Below are 24,654 nucleotides of genomic sequence, written 5' to 3'. Positions count from 1 at the left end.
AGGATTATTATACTTTAAGAGATGACCAGAATCCAAAGTGCACTGGCATTCTCCCTCGCAAGCCACATGTGTTAGAATTGGTGTACATCACCTGGGGATTTGCCTAGATATAAGCAAGTATTTGGGACTTGCTTAAAGGCTATAGGCCATTTCACATGTATTTGTACAATGTGGTGTTATAATGATAGTATCTGGCCTATTCATATTATGAACAAACTAAATAGCTCTGTATGTTACAAATAGGCTAAATGCAGATAGAATATTCTTTTTTACTCCCATTAGGTGTTCATTTGTAGCTGTTTGGCTTGTTTTCTCCATTTTTCCCCTTAGGTCCTCTTTAATACTCAAAAGATAAGAAACATACTAGGTAACTTCAGATGGTGGCTCAACTAATTAGCCTAGAGTTAATTTATAATGTATAGAGAAAAATGGTCATTTTTTTAGGATATGATCCGACTGACTTATTCTACATTTATCCATTTTTTTTGCAGGTATTTCACAGTCTCAGTCTAGCTCCCATCTATGGCAAGGAACAGAATTAATGGTTTGTAACAGGCTCCAACAAAAAACAGAGAACAACATTTTAGAGTTGAAACAGAGCAGCTTTTGAAGTTGTATGGTGTCACCAGTTCTCTAGCCCACAGAATGAGAAGTATTGTACATACAAAAAATCAGTCCTTATGTTACATGTCACAGAGTTGGACTGTGCAAATGATAAAGCTGCTTGTGTTTCTGGGGCTCACCGACAATGCACAAATGCGTATAAGAGTAAATTAAGTCTCTTTTTCGACTGGAGTTTTCAGTGTCAGGTCAGACATAGAATCATAGAAGTTTTGGGTTTGGAAGGGTTAGAAAGGACCTTAAAAATCATCCATTTTCAACCCCCCTGCCATGGGCAGGGACACCCTCTACTAGACCAAGCCCCATCCAGCCTGGCCTTGGACACTTCCAGGGAGGAAGCATCCACAACTTCTCTGGGAAGCCTGTTCCAGTGCCTCACCACCCTCATAGTGAAGAATTTCTTCCTTTAAGCTAATCTAAATCTACCTTTTTACCATTTAAAGCCATTGCTCCTTGTCCTGTCATTACGTGCCATTGTAAAAAGTCCCTCTCCATCTTTCCTGTAGGCCTCCTCGAAGGCTGCTAGAAGGTCCCCCCAGAGCTTTCTCTTTCTCTTCTCTAGGCTGAATAACCCTAACTCTCTCAGCCTGTCTTCACAGGAGAGATGCTCCAGGGCTCTGATCATCTTTGTGGGTCACCTCTGGACTCACTCCAACAGGTCCACGTCCTTCTTATGTTGGGGAACGCAGAGCTGAACGTAGTACTCCAGGTGGGGTCTCACTGGAGCAGAGTAGAGGGGGAGGATCACCTCCTTCCGCCTTCTGGCCATGCTTTTTTTGATGCAGCCCAGGATATGGTTGGCTTTCTGCACTGAAATCCCACATTACCAGGCCATGTTGAGCTTCTTGTCAACCAGTACCTTCAAATTCTTCTCCTTGGGACCGCTCTCAATCCATTCTCTGCCCAGCCTGTTATTTGTGCTTGAGATTGCCCTGACCCATGTGTAGGACCTTGCACTTGGCATTGCTGAACTTCATGAGGTTTGCACAGGCCTACCTCTCAAGCCTGTCAAGGTCCCTCTGGTTGGCGTCCCTTCCCTCCACCATGTCAACTGCACCACACAGCTTGGTGTTGCTAGCAGACTTGCTGAGGGTGTGCTCAGTCCCACTGTCCGTGTCACAGACAAAGATGTTAAACAGCACTGGTCCCAATACTGACCCCTGAGGAATGCCAGTCATCACTGGTCTCTACTTGGACATTGAGCCATTGACCACAACTCTTTGAGTGAGACCATCCAGCCAATTCCTTATCCACCGAGTAGTCCATCTATTGAATCCATGAACCCATGTCCCTCCAATTTAGAGACAAGGAAGTCATGTAGGACACTGTAAAATGCTTTGCACAAGTCCAGATAGATGACATCAGTTGCTCTTCCCTTATTCACCAGTGCTTTAACCCCATCAAAGAAGGCCACCCAGTCTGCCCGGTGCAATTTGACCTTAGTGAAGCCATGTTGACTGTCACCAATCACCTCCTTATTTTCCCTGTGCCTTAGTATAGTTCCCAGGAGAATCTACCCCATGATCTTGCTGGCCACAGAGGTGAGACTGAGTGGTCTATAGTTCCCCGAGTCTTCTTTTTTTCCCTTTTTAAAAATGGGGAATATGTTACCCCTTTTCCAGTCAGTGGTAGTTTCACCAGACTGCCACAGCTTCTTAAGTATGATGGATAGTGGCTTAGCAACTTCATCTGCCATTTCCCTCAGGACCCACGGATGCACCTCATCAGGTCCCATGGACCTGTGCTCCTTCAGGTTCCTTAGACAGTCTCAAACCTGATCTTCTACAGTGCGTGGTTCTTCATTCTCACAGTCCTTGCCCTTGCCTATTGTGACTTGGGCAGTGTGGCTAGAGCACTTGCTGGTGAAGACTGAGGCAAAAAAGTTGTTGAGTCCCTCAGTCTTCTCCATATCCCAGGTTACCAGGTCTCTCATTTCCTTCCAGAGAGGGCCCACATTTTCATAGAGGGTGACGCCACTGCCTGTCCTTCTGAATAGCCTGTATCCTTCCACTCCAACACTCCAGTCATAGGACCCATCCCACCATGTCTCTGTGATGCCAATAAGATCATAGCCCTGCAGGCATGCACATGTCTCCTCATGTTTATTCCCCATGTTATGTGCATTTACATTTAAGTTGAGCCCTTGATAAAGCTGGCTTACCGGCTGGAATTCCTTTGTGCTGCTCTTGAGGTGTGCTCCTGCTGACCTGTGACCCTTCTCCGGGCCCTGGGCATCTGTTACTGGCACTGGCATCAAACTGGCAGGAGTGGAATGGATTGAGGTTCCCCTTCCCCAGCAATTTTAAAGCCCTCTTCTAGCTTTTAAAGCCCTCACCTAGCTTTATTCTGTATTCAGAAGGCAAAAATAAAGATCAGCATTGTTTGCTGGGCATCTTCTGAGTTTTATAATGCAACCTTCATTGGCTAAAGTGATTATAAATGGTTGTAAGCTCTTGTGACATTCCACTGAAGTCAGTTGAATTATTCATGTCTGTCATGTACTTATGGTTCTGCAGGATCGACACGAAAAGGGGTCCCTTGAGTGTGGAGTGTTATTAGGTAATAAAATAGACAGATACAGGGAAATAAAGGCAGCGTGGTATGGTGAGTTTTAAGTCGGGCAGTTCCCAGCTTCCAAATATTTAGTGTGCAATCTGAATAATTTTCCAGCATTATTTATGTTACATTGAGTATAGAATGTATAAAACTTAGCAGCGCTTCTTATAGGGAGTTTATTGTTTTGTACAATAGAGAATGACCTGGCTTCTAAGCTGTTTTGAAGAAAATCTCAAAGATTTTTTCTCCCTTCACTTACAGTAGTTATGCAAGGTATTTTTCTGCCCTTTTTTCTTCTGCCTTTTTTTTTTTTGGTTAGCTAGGTTCGTTTTCTTAGGCAGTGATAAGTCTATTTGACACATACAAACATAATTGTGGCTGAACTGTTGTAACAGTTCAAGTGATTTTCTTTCTTTTAACTTAAGGAAGGATCTGTGAAATTTTAAAATGTTTATGTTATTTCCAGAGCTAATGCCAACCTTGGAACCTCTGGACTGACATTCACTTTCCACTAGCATTTGACATTTCTCATCCCTCAGAGTTAACTGAACATTCATTAAATCGTTAAATAACCCGGTTGCTCTATGATAACCTTATAATATCTATTCATATTTTACATCTGTGAATTTAAAAACTCGTGCTGTTCCTAAACATGGAGGAATGTTCCCACAGAGTACTAAAATACCTACTGCAGTAATGGGTTCCATCTAAAAGCCTGGGTTATAAAAATAGATAAAATTATGTTTGTATACAAATGCACATATTGAAAGCTCTTGACTCATATCTCACAAGCTGACTGAGTTCGATGTGGCCATAACAAGCAGCTAGTAACATTAAATGATTTCAGAACCTTGATGTTTCAATGAAAATAATTATTGAGTACTTCATAATTTGCTGACATCACATAATGACAACGGTAATAGGCATAGATTTATATATGGTAGTAAGAAGTTCAGTTAAATGCCTACCATAGAAATAAACCTGTTAAAATGAAATATTATCAACCACTAATATCTTCAGTAATCCTTATACATTGAAACCCTTTTAAGGAAATGCCTATTAAAACAATAGACCTCTTAAATTAATACAAACAGTCCATCTTTAAAATAAACATTTTAAAGAAGTAACTATGCGACACATTAGTTTATGCAAATGGCACTATGCAGGAACTTTGGATTATCTAATTAAGGTGCAAATTGTCACATGGATAAATTAATTTTACTGTATAATTTAAAAATCCTTTGTATTCATTGATTAATTAAATAGAACTGTGTGCTTGCAGTGCCTAGGAAAATATAATTAGTTGCTCTTGACTGCTTTTTTCCCTGCTCATAGGACTTATATAAGTGCAGTCCAGCTGCCCCACACTCAAAGCGACGGTGACCCTCCTGCTGCTTTTTCTTTCTGTGGTTCTGCAGCTGTTAAATTCTTTCCACTCCACTCAGACATTCATGGCACCCTTTTTCTCCTTATCCACATCTTGATATTCTTTACAACCATTTAATCTTCAGCAGAAGAACTTGGAATGAGACTTCCTAAAGCTGGATTTCCTAGTCTGAATAATCATAGGCAGTTAATACTGGTGACATCTGAGAGCAAACACAAAATCCTCTGCAAGCGTGCATGTAAAATCCTTGTGTGTATCTTAATCACTGGATCTTACTTTGCTTTGTGTCTTAGACCAATGTGGCATTGATTTAAGATCATGAGTTTTAGCAGAATTATTCCTGCTGTACTCCACAGTAAATGAGAGCAGAATCTGGTCGTGTGTTGATACAGTATGCCAAGGGGGTACTTTTTGATTTTCTGTAATTTCAGACCTTTTAGTTTTGCAGAAGGACTTGTAATTTTGACACCATGTTTTCACATGGCTACGTCTGTGGAGAAGGGAAATCAGCTTCATTACACACCGGTACTAGATCACCTTTATGTTATACAGAATCAAATTAGCAGGTTGATAAAAAAAGATTTTTTTTTTCTATTGCCCATATATTCTGCGTACAGTGAAGCATTTTACTGCTCAGTGTGCCTGTTTGTGGAGTGCCCAAGCACGAAGAAGAAGTTAGCTATGCGGAAGGCCTGTATATCTAGAAGTAAATTAAAACATTTACAGAGTTAGAGGCAAGTGTTCATTTAATAGGGCTGCTTGTCTGTTTGATGCTAGCATATTTCTGAGTTAATGTGTCAGTTTTACCAATTTCTTAAATAAATATATTTTTGCGTTGCTATATCAAGGTGAGATGGGAATGTCAGCTTTAAGTAAGATGATGCAAGTGTATTGTAATGCAAATCTTGAACAGATGTTGTGAATTCATTTTTTATTTGCTTAGCTGAATCCACTAATCCCAAGAGCTGAACTATAATTTATATTCTATTTATTATTCTGCTGCCACATTGTCTGAGATGAGGAAGACCCTGCTTAATTACATGAAGTATATGAATAAATATTCTAGGATTAAGACACACGTATATTCATTATTTCGTCTCTCCAGAAACAGAAATTCAAATGTCTAGAAAAGATTAAGGATGACAAAACCTGATGAAAAAACATAAAATTTAGGAAAGAAAAAAAAAAAATCCTTCCAAGTCATCTGTCTATCACCCATCACAAAGTATTACCTTTACCTGATAATTTTTTTTTTACTTTTTATTCAGTCTAAATTAAAATATCCCACATGGCCACTTCTTATGCAAGGGTATCCTGATCCAGTGGATTTCATAGCCCTGATCCTCCCTCAAAAGTCTGTACTGAGCTTCACATGGGCACAGTGGCTGACTCACATGCAGGTCACTGTAAAATTTTATTCTGGGGATTTTCTGAGTCTCTTCCACTTCTATTTCTTAGTCTTTAATTATGCTCTTTTTATCTCAGTTGCATACCATTTATGTCATTCTAAGTATATTTTCCTTTTTCCATAGACATGTTAAAGCAGGCTATGTATGCCCTTACACTTGTTTATATAGGAAGTGAATTTTTAATTGTTGAAGTAGAAAATCAGAATGTTTCATCAGTTGAGAAGTTTCTGGCTTCCAGTGGCATATATAAAAACATTGTGGTGAAACTATGATACCTGGTCAGTTTGCTGTGAGGTCACATTTAGCATTATCTCTTTCCAGGTTTCTTTCTGTCAGCAAATGTCTGTGTGCCAGATCAACCCAGAGAGAATAAAACGGTTTGCAGTTTTTTCAAAATGGCTCTGATTTTATTTTCTCCCATATTTCTTATTGGTCTGTAGGTCTAGCCCTTTCATCCTGTCTTGCTTGATATCGATTAGGATATTTTAAAAACTAACACTAGTACAGTAGGCAGGTGCTCTAAAGTTTTGCTTCATTGCCATATATACTTATTCTTTGTTTCAAATCCATCAGGTAAGTTGCACTTCATGCTCACCTCCACACAAATCTGAATTATTTCTGTACATTTGTATGAAGCAGCCTCAGTGCAAAATGTGTTTCATATAAAGGTGAACCTTACAGTCCTCTTAGACTGTATTTTTATACTCATAAAAAAACCCAAAATGCAGTGTTTGTCTGCTGTAATCGGTTATTTATAGACATCTTTTCTTCTCTGCACCCAAGGATTTATTCTTTCCAAAATTTTGCTTTGGTTGTTAATATTTATGCTGTATAATGAGATATTTCTGTCATATATATTGTACAGAGATAGGCAGAATTGCTCTTCTTTTCTTGGAAACTATAATAATCTATTTCCCTTTTTCTAACTATGTGGATTTCCCATGTTCCTCGTATTTCAAAAATAATTAGTTTATTCCTTCAAGAAAAAAATAATGTAACACAGAGAAGTGGATTGAGTATTTACCCTTTATATACACATAACATTAATCAAAATTCCATCCTATTCTTTGCTGCTGACTGCTTTTATAAGGTTTCTATTACTTGAACATTTTCCAGATATCCTTTTTTTTTTTCCTTAAAAAAGTAGTTTTCTTTCTTCAGTAGATAGGTCCTCTAGATTATTTTAGCTCCCACTTGATAGATTTTTCAAATACAAACCATGCCTAACCCACTCTCCCCATCCTCCTCAAATCCAAACAAACAAAACTAAAAATCCTGAGTTATGAGCACATAGTGACAAGTTTTGCAAATAAAGTCCATCTCTTTCACATACTTCACAGGCATAATAATACATTAATCTGTTACCGGTTGTCAAAGGAAGAAAAGAGGAAGTTTAGAAAGGAAAAAAAGAGAATTTAGCAAGACAGCACAACCTGGTTTTACTTATTTGTGATGACAATTTTTACATTTCTTCTAGCAGAAATACAGGATACAAATTAATTTTGATTGCCTTCTTTTATTCACTACTTTTGAAATAGATTTTAGTAAATCATGCGACATAATGAATTACACTGGCAGGACTGATTATTTTTCCTCGCACAAACTGTGTTTGGGTATTTAAAACTTAAAAGTACATTACTTAGCATTCTATTAAAGCAGTTTAATGCTAGACATGCATTATTTTTATTTTTTTAAATAACAAGACAAAGATGTGGAGAGAAGGAGTTGCTTTCAGGAAAGATTTGAGTTCTGGTGTTAGAAGTTGTCTTCTTACTGAGGGCATTGGATTGTAGCCACAGCTACCCCTGACTGTCATTTTTGGTTTTCTTTCTTACGTAGGCTAGAGAGAGACCTGAGGGAAAGAAAAAAAAAAAAAAAAAAAAAAACAGCAAAAAAAGAAAGAAACAAAAAAGTCATTCTGAAGCTTCAGTTCAAGGATATCTATGTGGTTTGTTTAAGCTGTTGATTTGGAGCTGCTTGGTTTTTTGCCTTTTGTACTTGCCCTGTTCTTTCCATTAGCATCTTCTATCATGTTGATGTGCTATTGAAATTGTGTGTGTGGTGTTTATTCCAATGCTCAAAGATTTGCTGTGCATACAAAACTGCAAGTGCAGCCCTCCAGCCTATTTGTGCACACTCCGTGTAAATCAAATAACGTGCTGAGCCTGAGAATAGTCTTGTGGGTTACTGTGCCATAACCTGAACTTGGGAATATTCTGTCTCAGGGAAAAACTGCTTGCTGGATCTTGTCAGCTGTGCACTTAGGGAGGTGAGGGAGAAAATTATCAGATAACATCCTTATCTGTGAAAATGCAAGAGAACTGAGTTTTCCATATTCACAAGCTACCTGAAGGTATTGGCAGCAGTATTTAGTCCAAACAAACAAATAAAAAAATCATTCAGAAGTAAAGGGAGAGAGGTCAGAGCACAGCTTCTGTAGCACCAGAGGATCCTGGCCAGTCTGTGCATGCTCACAGTGCTAGCCTGTCTAGCCCAAAGCTCGCTCTTCTGCTTAGGTGTGTAAAAATGGCAAGTTAGGACAAGGAGGGTGCTAAGGACAAAGGTGGGAAAAGTGGAGCTTCTTTCACACTGATTTCCTGTAGAGGGGCACTGGCGAGAGCCCCCAGACGGTGGCTTTCCCTGTCCCAACTTCTAGTTGGAAGGGAGACACGCGATAAGGTCTTGCATTTATTTCTTAATCAACACTACATTAGTCTTGACATGGTGGTGGAGAGATGTTGATTCATTTAAATCCTTTAGATCTCCCCATTTTGTATTTTGTTTTGCATGCATTAGCGAATGAGTTGTGCTGGGCAGGCCATGAAATGTTGCTTTTTATCAGCTTCTTGGCTTGGCTAGGGGAGAGATTCACTTTGTCTAATGTTAGATGTCTATGCTGGAGTCAAGAGCGTAGACCATCTGTATACTCAGTGGAAAGAAATGGGGGCCTTACAGTGCACAATTCATCTGATCTGTTTTCAGCATCACTGTTAGAGTAGGGTATATGACACCTGAATAGTGTTTTCCACTGACTCTTAAGAACCTCTAGGCAACTAACTTATCCAAGTTAAGCTGAAGCGTATTTCTCCTGACTAAAGATTTTTCTTTGCAAGGTAGCACTGAGTGTGCTCACTGGATTCCTCAGGATTGTCTCTAAAACCTTATAAATACACTCTGCATTATTCCCTCGAGGCAAAGTATATGACCTGTCAGTGAGAAGAAGCCTGGTATTTCACTGGGTTTCTTCATCTATTTCAGGGTGAGCTAAGGCTGCAGTGGTGGGGGAAGAATTCTCCAAAAAGGGAAAGTTTCGAAGACTCTTCAGATTATATATCCCCAGAAGCAGACCCGTTGTTTGCAAGTAACTCTAGTTTACACAGGCCTGCACCATAAATTCAGTGGGTTTTGTTACTACTTTCTGTGATAAAATAAATTTGAAAAATCATAAGTTCTTTTGCTATTCTTGAGACCACAAAAGGGTTAAATTTAAGAAGATATTAAATTATTGTCTCTACATAGTAACACAAGCTCAGTTCACAGCAGAAGGTATCTGATACGCTGAAGATATGTCATTTCATGTTTCAGTAATTTGTCACTTAAATTTATTTTTTATATCTTATTGTCAATTTTGTTTTGCTTTCTTTTTAACACATTTTTTACTGAGGATAATAGCAAGTTTACAATACAAAACAAACAACAACAAAAAACAAACAAACACCAAGCCAAGTGTTTGGTTATCTCCCCAACGAAAGGGAAAAAAAATTAAGATAGTTTAAATATTTTAACTCATTTAAAATTAAGTACAAAAAAAAAAGAGCTTATGATTACATAGCCAGTTTTGTCCAGGACAAGTTTGAGCTGCCACCAGTAGGTGTGGTCTGCTCGTTCCCACTTACCCATTTCCATTACTCCCCTAGTGTTAACACTGCTATTTGCTCATCTGGGCTGAGAATCAAACTGGGGAACCACTCTGGCTGAGAAATAGCTACATTTTTTGTGTTGTTTTTGTTTAAGCAGCCTTATACAAGATAAAAATGGTTGATCTGAGACGGCAGATGATGACACCAGGCCTAAAGGTACTTTTTCATCCCAGTTGCCAGTATATTTGAACAAGAGAGACTGGAGGAACAAGGAAGTTCTGTTAGTCTCTCTGTTAGTTACTCTGCAGATGAGTAAGTCAGTCAGACAAGGAGACTCGTGAGATTCCTCTCAGCCACCCAGAATGTGAGTGTCCTGCATGGACTGCTCTTGAGTCCATCTACGGTCAGTAGGGAAAGGCACCTCCAGAGGGCAATCTCTTCTCATTTTAACAAAAATATCTAGGAGGCATAGAACAAGTCACCCTGTGGAAATTCCTGTCTTCACAGACTCTTTTGAGAAAAAGATGACTAAGTCAGGCTAGGGGTGTAGCTTTTCAGTGTCTAACATGGGGAAGGGCAGATCATCTTCCAAATGACTTGCTGTGTTCACAGAGGAAGTTTGTGACAATTAAATTTCCATAGTTAGCTCTTTCTCTCCTACCACAACCATCAGCCCATCCTTTTTTCTAAGATAAGGCTTGATTTAGTGGATAGAAGGACATTGTGAACTCTGATTAGATTTCCAGGATAATGTGGTGGAATTTCAGGGACTTTTGAAGCTGGGGGAAAACAGCGGATGATTTTCGTCTGGCCCCCTGTGTAATATAAATTGTAAAGAATGTTTGGTTATTCTTGTCTTGAGTCCTGTGATTTTCATGGATCTAAAGTAAATCTGATCCAAACTTACAATTTCAACCCTTTAAATTTTAATTTGGCTCTGTTTCAGGAATGAGATCTATTTCTTTGAGTTTCTGCTGCGAGTGAGTTTCAGGCTGACCACTTTCACAGTTACTTCTTCATGCATTGAGTCAGCACTGAATCATCTTTGTTTCAGTCAGCATTTGCTAAGCTTTCCAGAAGTTGTGTCTCCAACACCTCTGGTTCACCAGGATTTCTAAGAAAATCCATCTGATACAAGTATGGAAACAGGGTAGCCCCAGCCTTAATAGCAGTCCATAAGGCAAATGTCTTTGTGATCATACAGCTAGTTGACCTATTGGGAAAGTAGGATTCACGGTTTTCGATAGCTAATGTGGAGTGTTAGACTAACTAAAAGGATCTCTGGTGAAGCTTTGGCCCTTTCCAACCAGCATTCCTCCAAACAATTCCTGGGCACAACTGGGGAATTAAGACAGTCTAGTGACCAGTCCCAGAAGACAGCTTAGATGTGACTACACTCTGTTGGAGGGTGACGGAGTCTAGTAGAACATAGCAGAAAACTTAATAAATGGAAAGGCTGGGTTTGTTTTTTTGTTTGGTTGGTTGGGTTTTGTTTTTTTGTTTGTTCATTGTTTTTGTTTTTCCCAGATGGTTTCTATGCCAGAGAAATAATCTTAGCCACGGAGTCCTCAGCAGGACTGCTACCAAACCAGAGAACACTGCCAGTCTGCGGGAGCTGAGAAACTCAAGGATCCGTGCAGCTCCAGAAAACTAGAAGTCTAGGTGAAATTTGCCCTTAGAGCAGTTTGCCTGCAGATGTTACTTCAGAGTTGCTACAGCTCCTTGGACCATTGATGTCCCTGGAGTCATTCCAGCCCTGCAGCATTGCCTGCCATGGTGTGTGTGAGTGGACGCAGGACAGAAAAGTTTTGAGTTGCACCAGAGCTATAGGTGAATTCAGCTGTTAAGGAACCAAATAAATAAAATGTCAGGAAATGCAGTTAGCACATAAACTTCAAAACTTGCCCCTGTTTCGTTTGGAGTTTAATCAAAAGTGACACATTTGCAAAATCTTTCCTTTTCAAAAACTGACATTTTATAATGAAAAAGCATTCCAGCTCATTACATCCAGTCAGATGTAGACTGAGGAATACCTTTAAGAAAGTATAGTAATAATATGAAGCATGAAGATGTATAAAATTCATCAATTTAGTAATATGTTGTAGTATGTCCACAGTTAAAATTTGAATTTTATACTTTATTTGACTCCGTATGACTTAAGTTTCCTGCATGAGTTCTTTCATCTATTACATCAAAGAGCCCTTTAATATCTAGCATTTTCTGCCTTTGAAGGTACTTGATGCTGTAATCAAGTCTCCTGTTGATCTTCCAGTAGTGTAAACAGATCACATTCCTTAAACTCTCTTTCCTATAAGACTTTTTGTTCAAAATGAAGAAAAAAATTACTTCAGACTGATGGAAAACATTTTTATCAATGTCACTTTCTGAGGAATTACTCCTTAATAGCCATATGTCATATGACAGATACTGAAAAAATGTTTTCCACCATTCAGTGACATGATTCAGTATCAATAAATTGGTTGGTGAGGCTTTGCATTCTTTCTGCACAAATTTTTCAGTGAGGCATCCAAAGAACTGACAGGAAGCAAATCTGGGTTTTAGGCATCACTTGTCCCACACTGTTATTAACCAAGGTCCTGTCTAATAATATAAAAGATTTAAAGTGATTGTACACCTTGTTTTCTTCACCCTTAGGAGAATCCTAGGCTTGCAGTTTGGATACTGAAGATTTGAGAGTCAAAGGAAAACTGACAATGTTTGCAAAGATGTCAACCAGGCCAACATTAGAGTAACTCTATTTCTGCTGATTTTTCTAGGTATAAAGATTTGGCTGATACAGCAGCAGGAGAGAAGAAGAAGTTGTCTGCCAAGGAAAGATGTCGTCTTGTTCTTCAACAGTGTAAATTACAAGGCTGGCAGGTTTGTGATCTACAAAGCAATTAAAATATCATTCTTTAAACAAGCTAGCTGAGTCATTCTCACTGTGGCAAGCCACCAGATCCTTTGCAGCACTATATGCTTTCAGTATTTAATATATGCTTTGAGATAGAATCAAACAGATTTTCTGGGTTTTCTAGCATATGAGTAGCCGTGATCATTGTGTTAAAAAATCAGTGTATCTTTGTTGGAAGGAAAATATTCCAACTAAGCATATACATTGTGTAAATTTTTAAAGGTATCTGGTGTACACATTTTAGTGGTTGAGTGGTTTCTGATTTACAAAAAAAACACTGCTCATTTTCTTTATGTAAAATCCTATACTGAATGCTGTACTGTGATCACGGGAGAGAACAAAAACAACTAGTTAGGACTTACCACCTAGTCAAAGCCTTTGTAGGCACCAGCATGCTGATTCAGAGACAGACTAAAGTATCTAGGGTTGCTGTACATCAAGTAAAGTAAAGAAAATTTAAAAAGCCAAACAGTGAACAGAAAGCTCTCAACATCCTATCCCATCTCCTTACCCTATTTATATCTTAGTTAATCCTCATCAGCATGAGGATTGCAAGGTGGATGTCTCCATTTAGCCAGAGTACTCAGTCTTCTCATTGGGGTAGCTTTGTAATTGAACAGGACTGATTTCTTTAAAATCTGCAATTTCTAAAGAAAATGGTGTTTCCTTGCATGCTATATAAGCTATTCTACAGAAAGGAAGCTTTCTGTTACTTAATGTATAGTTCATTGTCCCAGGTGGTGTGAGCTTCAGATTCAGGTCTTTTCCCAGCCCAGGAGGACTGAAATCTATTCCACAAGAGAGCATCCAGAACAGCTTCAGGGACAGGTATGAAGTTTAGAGACTGAAGACTCTTATAGGCTTTGGGAATATTAGTTTAAAGGAAAGGGTTAACATAGGTCATCTAATTCATGTATGACCTCTAAGCATTAAGATGCCCAGAAAATGTTTCTGCAACTGTTTATGAAGGGCAAGGACTATGTTGGACTTTGTGCTATGGGTGCTTCTCAGTGGCCCAGACTCCTTAGTTGTAACAGGAAAAACAGTAAGCTTTCCACTAGGTTGGGAGAACACATGCATGATCACCTGCACTTGGACACATAAGAAGAATTTTCTTTGGTCAAAATACTGCTTAAGTCCCCTTTCAGTCACTAAAATAGGTAGTGGGCATATATAGCCTCACTCTCTCAATAGCAAAGAGCAAAAGGATGGACTCTGAAAAGATAATACTATTAAAATAGACTTTTTTTCCCTCTTCAGATTTCTTAAGTCAGCTCTGGTGTATATCTTGTGTCCTTGCCACAAGGTTCCTTATAAAAAAAGTCATTAATATCTAGAGGCTGTAGCTTCACTTACAAGTGCCTGGAGCTGAGAGCACCACTAACCTTCAGAACTTGTGAGGAGCTACAAGCTTGACATGGGCAAAAGCTGTGTAACAGTAATTGCATATTGTGCTCCAGTCACGAAACACACAGTAGGTTGCCTATGGAGTTTCTTTTCCAGGAGCCAGTAACAGCGTTACAGCGCAAAGACAAGCGATTGGACATCAGTGAAAGCCTACAGCTCAAGACTAGTGATTCTATAGTGACTGGCATTTCAAAACAAGCCTGAAACCTTGAAAGACAAAAATGTAAAAAGGAAATTGCAAAACAGAATCTCTCCGTTGTGCAGGGAACTGAAGCTTGCGATCTCAAACAGATTTTAGAAGTTCTGACTCCAGAATCTCATTAACACCAGAAGAAGTCAGGTGTGCAAAACTACAGCAGTGCATAATACATTGTCTTTCAAACCAGAAAGGAACAAAACTCTTAAGAGATGCCGATGAGTTAAATGAAATAGGAGGTTTTGAGGGTGAGAGTCATACCATTGTCACTCAGTGACTAAGAAGCACACGGGAACAGACTAAGCTGAAAGGAACAAGGTCTGAAAAAATGTGTGATCTTCTCCTTACACCTTTTTTCAAGCCACAGAGAGCTGTGACAAAGGGATAGAAAGATGATAATCATGGAAGGAAGCATCTAGGAGAAAATTCACACTAAGTCCAGACCACTTCTTACAGACAAATGACCAGTGAATACAGGCTTGATACCAACACGTTTTGTATAGGTGATACAAGACCATATACCCAACTATCAGTAGTGACTAATGTCTGTGTCACATAATCTCTCTCAATTATCTTTTTGATTCATTTGACTAATCATGGAAGTTGAACTTTAAATAACAATCTAAATGAGAAAGCTTATACAATCTGCAGTTGTCATGGGTGCTCTCCTCTATGCTTTTACAGCAGAGGACTCTGAAAAAAAAATTAAAAGGGAAGAGGGGGAAGAAAAGGAAGGAAAAGAGGAATTAGGAACCCAGGATGATGTCAGCTAGCAAAGCCAGAAGAAGGGTGTCATCTGTAGCGCATCGTTAAAATCATGCAAGAAGTAAGGGGTTACACATATAACCAGTTTATTCAGCCACTGTTGCCAGTGGTAACTACTTCAAATGAATCACTGCTGGAACTGAAAAATCTGTTTGATGCAGGGGTTCATGAATAAGTCAAAAATGCCTTCCCTGACAGTGTTACCTGCACTTCCCTGAAGAGCTGTTGCAGATTCAGGTAGAGATATTGACCAAAAAAATAGATAGCTAAAACGTCCACATCAAAGATGATAAGTTTAGGAGAAAGCAATACGCATCTGAAATCAACCTCCTGCTTATATGGCATCATCAGAGGATGAGGTTGCCAATAAACTCCCCAGCAGAGGAGGAGGAAGAAAAATCTGGACTTTATAGCTGAGTGAATCTGGATGATACGTGATTTAACTTCCTTCTGATAATGTACCTTACCATCTTGTTTTGTGAAAGGTGATGTTAACTTGGGGGAGGGGAAAGTAAATCTGTGTTCTGAAGTGAAAGACCAAAAATGAGTAAAGAAAATGGTTTATTTCCGGCTTGCCAGTTTTATCTTTTCTTTCTCACATAAGTTGTGATTGGAAAGTGTTTTATTAACCAACAAAACAGCAAAACCCAGGGCCTACTCACAGAACAAGTTCTTTCTTCTCTTGTAAATACTGCAGTCTGTTTGAAAATAGAGGACAAGCGAAGAAGATCCAATACCAGAATCAAATTTTGGTTTATTTTCTACTGCTTACTAGAGCAAAAGAGCAAGCACCATCAGCTAGCCAATCTCTGGTGCTTGATTCAGCAGCTTCTATATTAGAAGAAAGTATTTATTAGGGAAGCGTTGATAGGTTTATGAAATGTTGCTGTTACTTGGTTAAGCTGAGCTGGAGATAACTAAACTAGGACAATAAAATAGCTGTTTCGTTGAAGTTGCCATACCATGCAGTTTCAGTTTAGCCTAACTGCTGAAATTATAAAAGTGCAGAGCTATTAACGAAAGGCAGGTTTTGCATCCTGACTCTGTGCACAGCCTAGATAAGGTGTTCTTTCAGCTTAAATATATACTTCATCATGACAAGCTTAGCTACTTGCTGTGAGTTTTAAGCACACGCGATGTAAGAGAAAATCAGATTTCTAAATCAAAACAAACCATTCTTACTCCAGACAGAGTGAAAGTAATAGACTTGTTTAACCCCTGGAGAAGTCAGTGAGAGTTTTGCTATTAATGTTACAAGGAGCAAGATGATATGTAGTAACTTAAGTGTCAAGTTGAATGGAAATACGGGCTGCTCCATGTAAAGCAGAAGAATCTCCTGCTTTCCAGAACACCTGAAGGCCTTTACAGTAGGAAACCCATATTTTCAGTGCTGTCTTCATTTATTGTCATGCAGTGATGTATTAGTTAAGCAAAGACTACAATCCCAATAGCATGACTAGCTTGCAAACATTTTAATGCTTTGAGAGAAGTATGGGACACAAACAGTCCGTGGCTTTTTTTACTGACAGAAGGAAACTTTCATTTGTTTGGATTATCAATCTGTGCACTGTTAAGCTTGCAAATATAAATTCAATAAAGGAGAGTTAACTCATAGCTTACTGAGCTTTCTCATTTAAACTTGGAGCTTTACATTTTATTTAGCTAAGGTCAGTGGTCTGATATTAATCCTTCTCAGTTACTTCAGACAGAGCTTGCCAAACAACTTGTATTATAGCAGAAGTAAGACAAAACATCAATTTAATTTGGTCTTGTTCTACAGTGCAGCTGTTAAAAAGAAGTGCTGCAAAGGCCAGACTTCACTAAAAGTGAACCTTTCAGCCTTTGACTGATAGAAATGCTTGTCTGGTTAAAAGATAGGAATCCTTAAAAATGTCTAATAAAATCTTTGTCTTCATTTATCTTTCTAATTTTTAGCCTGCTTCTTCTAATCCACAATCATACCTTCTTATCAGTAGCCTTGAATTCTGAACACAAGAGATCACTCATTTTGGAAAAAGTAAGACAAGTCTTAAGTTTGAATGGGATGATCGAAAGACTCATCAGGTATGAAATAAGCAGTACAGGAAAGTCAGTCAGAATGTTTTTATGAAGCTCCAAGTCAGCATCAGGTAGTTGCACGAGACAGATATTGTGTTAGTGCCAGTTCACGTTTTTATAGCTGCTGACACTGCTAGAGTTGCTTCAGGAGCCTGCAGTGCTTCTGGAGAAATGATCCTTGCCAGCGGGGAACTGTATTATTAAACTTCTTCCACTCAAAAAGAATGTTAAAACACAGAATAAGCTCTCGATAAAGGGAAATACCAGAACTCCATCTAGAGATTTTAAATTCTTCTGACACTTCTAGAACTGCAGATGGAAGATGAAGAGTCTGATCCACAGTTCTTGCCGGTTGCCAGAACCATATTTCATTACTGACCTGCAGGTGTTTCATTTATTGGATTAGATACAGTTGTATTTAAGTATTTTTTAAATTTCAATATATTAAGATACAGTAGTAGCATACCAGAGTCCTTTTTGGGAAAAGTGTATTTGTGATTAAATAGAAAAGTATAGAACATGAGTGGCATATGATTAAATCAGAGAAGTGAGCGGAACTATATGAACTCATACATATATAAATTGTATGCTTAGTTCAGAGGGACTTTGAAATTATTTGTTAAATAGAACTGTTTATTTTGGCTTAAAATGAAATGGTTATGCCATTTATAAATTTATAAATCACTTTGTACATGATATGATAAAGTACTAGAGCACTTTGCGAGCAATGTAGTATAGAAGGGTTTCTTAACTCTTTTTTTTCCCCGGAGTGTGAAAACTTTGAGTACTCATAAATTGTATGGCAGTTTATTCATTTGTCATTTAGTAATTTAAACTGTGCTGGAAGTCACTGTTCCTTTTTGGTTTTAATTTCTTATTTAAAATTAAAGAGTCATTTTTTGTTAAGGCAGTTTTAAAATTAAGTAAATTATGAAGATCTTATTTAAAAAAAAAATCCCAGGAGGAGTTTCCAGAGTAACGGTAAATTATTAAAACACCAGTGTCTATATTTCCCTCATATTTTGAATTATGTCAGCAATATTACATTGTCTCATTGTATCTTTGTTGCGTTATATCACCCCATTAGATTCTTGGAAATAATTTGCTGTTAGCAGAAATCACCACACAGTGAGTTTGGACCTCACAAGTACTACCGAAAGTCTGGCCTGGGCCAGCCACCACGTGCAAGCTTCCTCAACAACTATTTTGTGCCACTCAATATGAATCCATGCAATCCCCTTGGCCAGAGAATAGGAAGGATGGTTCACTTTGACCTCAGAATGCTCACAAGCTCTCTGTCTCTCAACACAGAGCTCTCTTTTTGGTTCCTATTTCTATCTTTTTTTTTCCTCTAGAATATAATCCTCCCTTTGTCCACCTTGCAGGGCTTGCTTATGACTGCTAGTCTTGCAAACTCGTTCTTTTCTTTCTGATAAATCTTCTGTGTCTAGATCTCTCAAATCTGGATTCCATCCCTCTCTTTCTTCCTCCCCTCCTGATTCTTGTATCTGTCTTGACGCTTTTCCAGTTTTCTTCTCTTTTTTTTCGTCTTTAGATACTTCACATTTGGTCCCAGTGTTCATCCCTCATTTGTTTGGTCTAGTTTTCCAGTCTCCCACCTTACTTTTTCTGCCACTGCTGTCCCTGTTGCCTGTTACCTGTATTTCTCAGTTCACACAGAGAAACTCTTTCATATTGTTTCTTTTGCTGCTTCGTCTATTTCGGGAATTTTGAAAGACTTGAGTGATAGGTCCAGTAAATACAGAGATCCCAGCAGCGAAAACTGGGGTAGGGTTTCCTCCACTGAGTATTTCTTACATACATCTTGTATTTCCTGGTCACTTCCTTTCCTGTAAGGCCTTTTTTGTCACCTCACACGTGTAAAAAGCTGAGGTTTGTACAGCTTTTGGAAAAGGAACGATGATTATTCTGCCCTTTCCCAGAGAACTGAATGACAGTTTTTCTCCCTGAAGTCCAACTCCTGACAAGCCCTTACATAAATGCTGAATGTCACTTGCTTGAATACTGGACTACTCACATACTTTATATTAAGGCCATACATAAGCTATGCTAAACTGTGGGTTTATTCAGTATGTACCATGGTGAAAGGGCACTAGTTTGCCAGAGACAAAAGAGAACTCTTAAAATGTGTGAAGAAAGCAGAGAGAGTAAGGCTTTAAAATAACATTTCAGTCCTTGTAAAAGATCAGTACCCTGTAAATGTGTTTGTCATTATATTTTTGCAGACATATACACTGCAAAGAGACACATTTTACAATAGTTTTAAGGCTTTTTTCTACATTTCATTAATGCACTGTGAAAATGTGTGTCATTGTGTGAAATATCATTAGATTATAGTTCTCTGTCTTTTGTAGGTAGCTATTTTGAAAGTACTGCCAGAAACACACAGCACTCCCACAAATTGCCTTCTTTAAACTAAAGAACAGCTTTACAGATTCCCTTGACACCTATTAAGTATGAGCTAATACTGCCTCCGTGCCACCTACACACCATCTCAGCATCCATTCCATAGTTTTGAATGTCTGTACTTCTACATCCTACACCTTTTCTGAAAAGAAAAAAAAAAAAAAAAAAAGGAAAAAAGCGAGAAAGAACAGCTCCCTCACATACTTTCTCCTTCCTCCCAGGAAAAAAAAGAGGAGGACTGTAGCAGTAATTGAAGCTTTGGTAGTCATCAATGACAATTCTACTTAATCTTTAAAAAATGTGTCATTTTGAAAAATAACATTTAAAACCCTAATGCTTTTCTAATTAAAATAACTATGACTGTAATTCACAGATGGTTTACTTTTACAGGAGTCTGAATGACATTAAAATTTCAGACTCAAATGAGAGCACTTTGTAGTCCAGAAAGTATTGAAAAGTGAGTGCTTTAGTGGAAGAACATTTTAACCTTTTTTCCCCCTAGGCAAGCAGGAAACATTTTGTGATTAGAGAAAAGACCAGAATGAAGACAAGTGGCAGCCTCAAAACCTGTTTTGATATCTGGCATGTGAAATTCCCAACATTTTTCGACGTTATTGCTTCCACTGAATGCCAGAACTGTACAAAGGGCAGTGAGACCAGCTTGTTCTCGGTCAGCTTTAGAGGGTATCACATTTAGTTCAAAGACTGAGCGACGCAGATCTCCAGCCATACTAACACAGTCAAATGTGTCACAGCAGTTTCTTCTATACCTGCTTCAGTCTGGAGCTCTGCTCTCTATAGACCTGGCATATGATGTAAAAATCTATAAATAGCTTTTATCTGAGTGTAAAAATGATTTTCTATTGACATTTTGTATTTCTCCGTTCACTTAAAAATTATAGCAGGCTTCTACTAATGAAGTTTGTGGCATAAGTGATGCCACAAGAACTACATATATATTGTTCCTAGGGTGTAGGATGAGAGAAAAGAGTGCTAATGCTTTGCATGTCCCCATGCTTGATCTGTGACTCTACAATGTCAGACACTTGTAGCTAAACTGACCGTAAGCTTAGGCAATTGTCTTGACTGTGTTTTTGCAACTGCACACTGCAAAATAAATTGCCACTTAACGTTTACTTAAGTTACATATTCAAAATATAGCCTCGCTGTGACCAGTGTGTTAATTGTGAGACTAACTGAGAATGGGGTTGTTAATTTTGCCGTGGGCATTGCTGGTAATTGGGCTTTTTAAAGGTTTCAGAATGTAACTTTTCATCCCCTTTTCTTCTGTCAAAGTACCATAATGTTGCCCTAGTAGAGATGAATGTTTTAGAGACTTCCAGTGAGGAAGTAAGGGGAGAAACAAGCATTTTGAGGAATGGAGGGAAAGAGGCAGAAATGAGGAAAAAGTGGATGATTTGGCATAGGCCTGAGACAAGGGGAATAAAAGGCTCCAATGTGATGTAGAGGGTTTATGGAAAGGAAAAGTGGAGTATAAAGAGAAAAAGTAATCAGAGTAGAAGAATATGATTTTATTAAGTATTTGTATCCAGGCTTTGGTTGTCTGAGAGCTACTCAGATACAAATGATTATTATAATAACTACATTATAATTGAATTACAGTTAACCATATGAATAATAATTTGGTTATGCTTTTAGAATAATTCTGAATTTAGGGTAAAATGAGCAAGAAAACAGAGGGCTTAGTAGCCAAAGCTAGTAATAGGGAAAGTTCAATATGTGTTGTTTGATGAGAAATTGTTACAGAATTTGCAGGGTTTAGCGACAGAGTGGATGTGGCGGGAGGAGTCAAGGTTGAGTTCTGGTATCCTGGAAGAAAGCTGAAGGCATGAAAATAGAATACCTGATGGGAAGATAAGAGAAAACTGATACGATTTGTTGGGAAAACATGAAAAGATTGCTTGTTCATGGTACAGGATTAGATGTCTAAAAGAGAAGCAAATTTAAAATAAAGAAGAAAGTGGTGGGCCCCTTTTTCTCAGAACTTTTTGATGAAATAAGGAGGAAAAGAAGTGAAAAAAAGGAAAAGAAGTGGGGACAAAATGAAAGATTCCTAAGAAAATTGAGCAACCCCTAGGGAAAAAAGCAGATTCCAGAATTGATGATGGATGAAGAAGGAAGTCAGAGTACTAAGACAACCAGGCAAAGAGAGAATTTTGAAAGCACGGGAAGAAAAGTGGTAATGTTTGTTGGAAGTCACTGGTCACAAAAATGAGGATGCGAGTATTTCGCTGAGAGCAGAGTGTGAGAGCACCATAAAATCTCAGTGAGATTGCCTCACATGATTATGAAGTTAAAAATTGGAAGGCATCACTCAAGATAATCTATTAAGGAAATATAAAGACAACATTTTACCAGGGTAGCTACCATTGTAGAAACAGGATCTAGGAAAAAGCAATATTGTTCTGGAATAATAACTACAATTTATAAGCAGAAAGATTATTCCAGAATAGATGGTCTGAATAGAGGAGCTGCTCTGGACTAGCTAAGTTATACTAGTACTTCTGTAGCTGCATTGTTTTCTAAAATAGCTGTTCCATGCATTTTCCACCATGCAAAGAAAGCCTATTCCCTATTTATGAATTTCTACAATGGCAAGACAAGTAAAATGTGTTTTTTGTCACCTTGCCTTCACACACTTTGCAATAACACAAAAAGGCCTTTTTTGTTGGGAAAAGACATACAGCAGGAAAAAAAAAGTTAGAAAGCATTCTAATTTTGCCATTTGAGTGCATCTAATTTTAACTAAAAGACTAACAGTTGCACCATCGTCTGTCAGCTCAAATTTCAGAATTCAAGACTTTTTAAAACATTTGATTCAAAATAGTTTAGAGTAGGGAGAAGAGAAGCCAAGGGACAAAAATGTGCCACAGACATTTCTGAATTTTGTTAATGGAGTTCAGACGTGGTATCTAAGTACCGGCTTTCTGCAGTTCATCTTTACTAGTGATGTACACCTGACAGTAGTGTTTGGGTTAAAAACAGTTGGTTGAAAAGGTATGACAGTCTCCTTGCTGATATCTGTCTCCCAGATCTATACTGAAAAAAACCAACAGTGCAGCAGGATGGTGCAACGAGAAAAGAATGAGCTTATGAGCTGCAGACAAACAAGAGCTGGAATAAATTTCTGCAATTTCAGCCAGACTTGAGTTAATTGATCAGTATGTCTATTATCCCTGCAAAATTAAAAGCTAGACAGAAGCTAGAATCTTCACAGGATAGCACGGTTCTCTGGTACTGGTCCTTTTTTTTTCTAAGGAGTGAAGGGAAGTTTCTTCTACAGAATTCTTGAGAAGAAAATGGTGCAAGAAAACCCATTATTTATCCAATTTTTAGTTACTTACTCTTTGTAGAGCAGCTTGCTTATGTGTGGTGGTTTTTTTTAAGGCTATTAGAAAGGAATGCTTTTGAAGACAATACGGAAAAGAATTTTTAAGGATTGTTTCAGCATGTTCAGAAGGTATCAAAAGGAAGGTGTTTTCTTTTGGTCTAACTAGCTACATTTTTCTGTAAAGGGGGAGGATCATCTAATGATGGTTATTAAGACCCTCAAGAGGTAGACGAGTTAAACTAAGCAACTAGCAGCACCAGAATAAGCTCATATACTCAGTCAATACTTAGGAGGTTATTTTTTCACAAATGAGTCCTGAGCCCCTCTGTCTCTGACTTCTTAAGCTTGATTCTAAAAGGAGACCTGCAGAACAACTTCAGCAGGCAAGGCTGGGAACAAGGATTCATAATTTTCCTGGACAATGGGAATCATTCTCACTAATGTCAGTGAGTTTCTCCCACCCTCAGACTTGGGCTAAATCCTTGCTGTTGCACAGATGGCAGTTGTCACCATTTTCTGGTGTACGTGGGTTTATGGCTTGCCACCTTTCTCCTTGCCTGCATCCCTTATTTTCTATTACATCGTCTAACACATTAGCGTAATTACATTCAGAATGCTTCTTTTTTTTCCCAACCTGCATTTGACTTGAAGATTGTAGTATTTGTTCTGGATGGTTTTGGAACGGAAGGGGGACTATGTGTCTGACAGCTTGCTTGTCCTTTCCAAATACATCTTCTATTCAACGCAGTGATACTGCCTTTCTGTACAAGTATTGGCATTGTACCATTCTTAAATTGTAGATCTCAACGCTTAGCTGGAGTGTATATGTACTGTTGTTATTCACTTGTCATCGTTTTGACATTTTTGGTGATGGTAAAGGTTTCCCTGCTGTTTATATTCTAGATAGGAGTCCGAAAAGTGTTTCTTAAGTACTGGCAAGCTGACCATCTCAACGACTTGTGCCTTCAGCTTCAGAAGAAAATTATAACCTGCCAAAAAGGTAACAATTACAGAACAAGTGTTCCTGAGCTGTCGCTTTGTACACTGAGCAGAATATTGCATAACAAAAAAATTTTCTCCTCCTTGAGTAGTTGCTTTATTTTATACATTTCCCTACAGACATATTTCCAGCTAACAACTTACACAGATTTTTTGAGATGATACTAGCATTGGTGATGCTTGCACTTTCTGTCTGTCAGACATAATTATATGGCAAACTGTTGACTGTAATTAAAACTTAGAGGATACTGAAAATTTCCTTTTTAAAATATGTTCAGTGATTTTTTCAAGACATTAATATCACCTTTAACTTCTTGTTGCAAATCAAATAGCATAACAATGATACAAAATTGCAATGTGTTCCAATATATCAACAGTGAATGCAAAGATAATAATTTAATATTTTTAGTTGTCTTTATTTTCCTGTTTTCTTACAGCTTTCATATTTGACAGTGCTTGGTTTTTTATGCTTAGGCATTTTTTCCCCCTTTGATGCCTGCATTTTTACTAAGGTCTCACTGACATGTTTTGGCATGTTTTTAAAAGGAGGTATTATCCACTGCCTCCTGATTTCCTGTTATTTCTTTTCCATTTCCTATCACTTCTTTTCCACTTCCTATCAAAATCTCAAGTAACTGCCGAAAATATGAATATTGCTTTGTTTGAAGAAGCTTCCTTCGCACAATGCATTATTTATCTAATT

At 38.2% G+C, this 24,654-nt stretch overlaps 1 protein-coding gene across 2 annotated transcripts in view; it reads left to right on the top strand.

Moving 5' to 3' along the window:
• Positions 1-24,654, top strand: part of MYO16 (myosin XVI) — a 297,728-nt gene that overhangs the window by 220,571 nt on the left and 52,503 nt on the right. For both annotated transcript variants that reach the window (XM_065626752.1, XM_065626751.1), the window contains exons 28-29: positions 12,611-12,713; positions 23,856-23,952. In XM_065626752.1, the coding sequence (XP_065482824.1) occupies positions 12,611-12,713; positions 23,856-23,952 (200 nt within the window). The remainder of the gene's footprint in view (positions 1-12,610; positions 12,714-23,855; positions 23,953-24,654) is intronic.

The sequence above is a fragment of the Caloenas nicobarica genome, chromosome 1, assembly GCF_036013445.1.
Source record: "Caloenas nicobarica isolate bCalNic1 chromosome 1, bCalNic1.hap1, whole genome shotgun sequence".
NCBI classification, from domain to species: Eukaryota; Metazoa; Chordata; class Aves; order Columbiformes; family Columbidae; genus Caloenas; species Caloenas nicobarica.
This window is presented reverse-complemented; position numbering and strand designations above follow the sequence as displayed.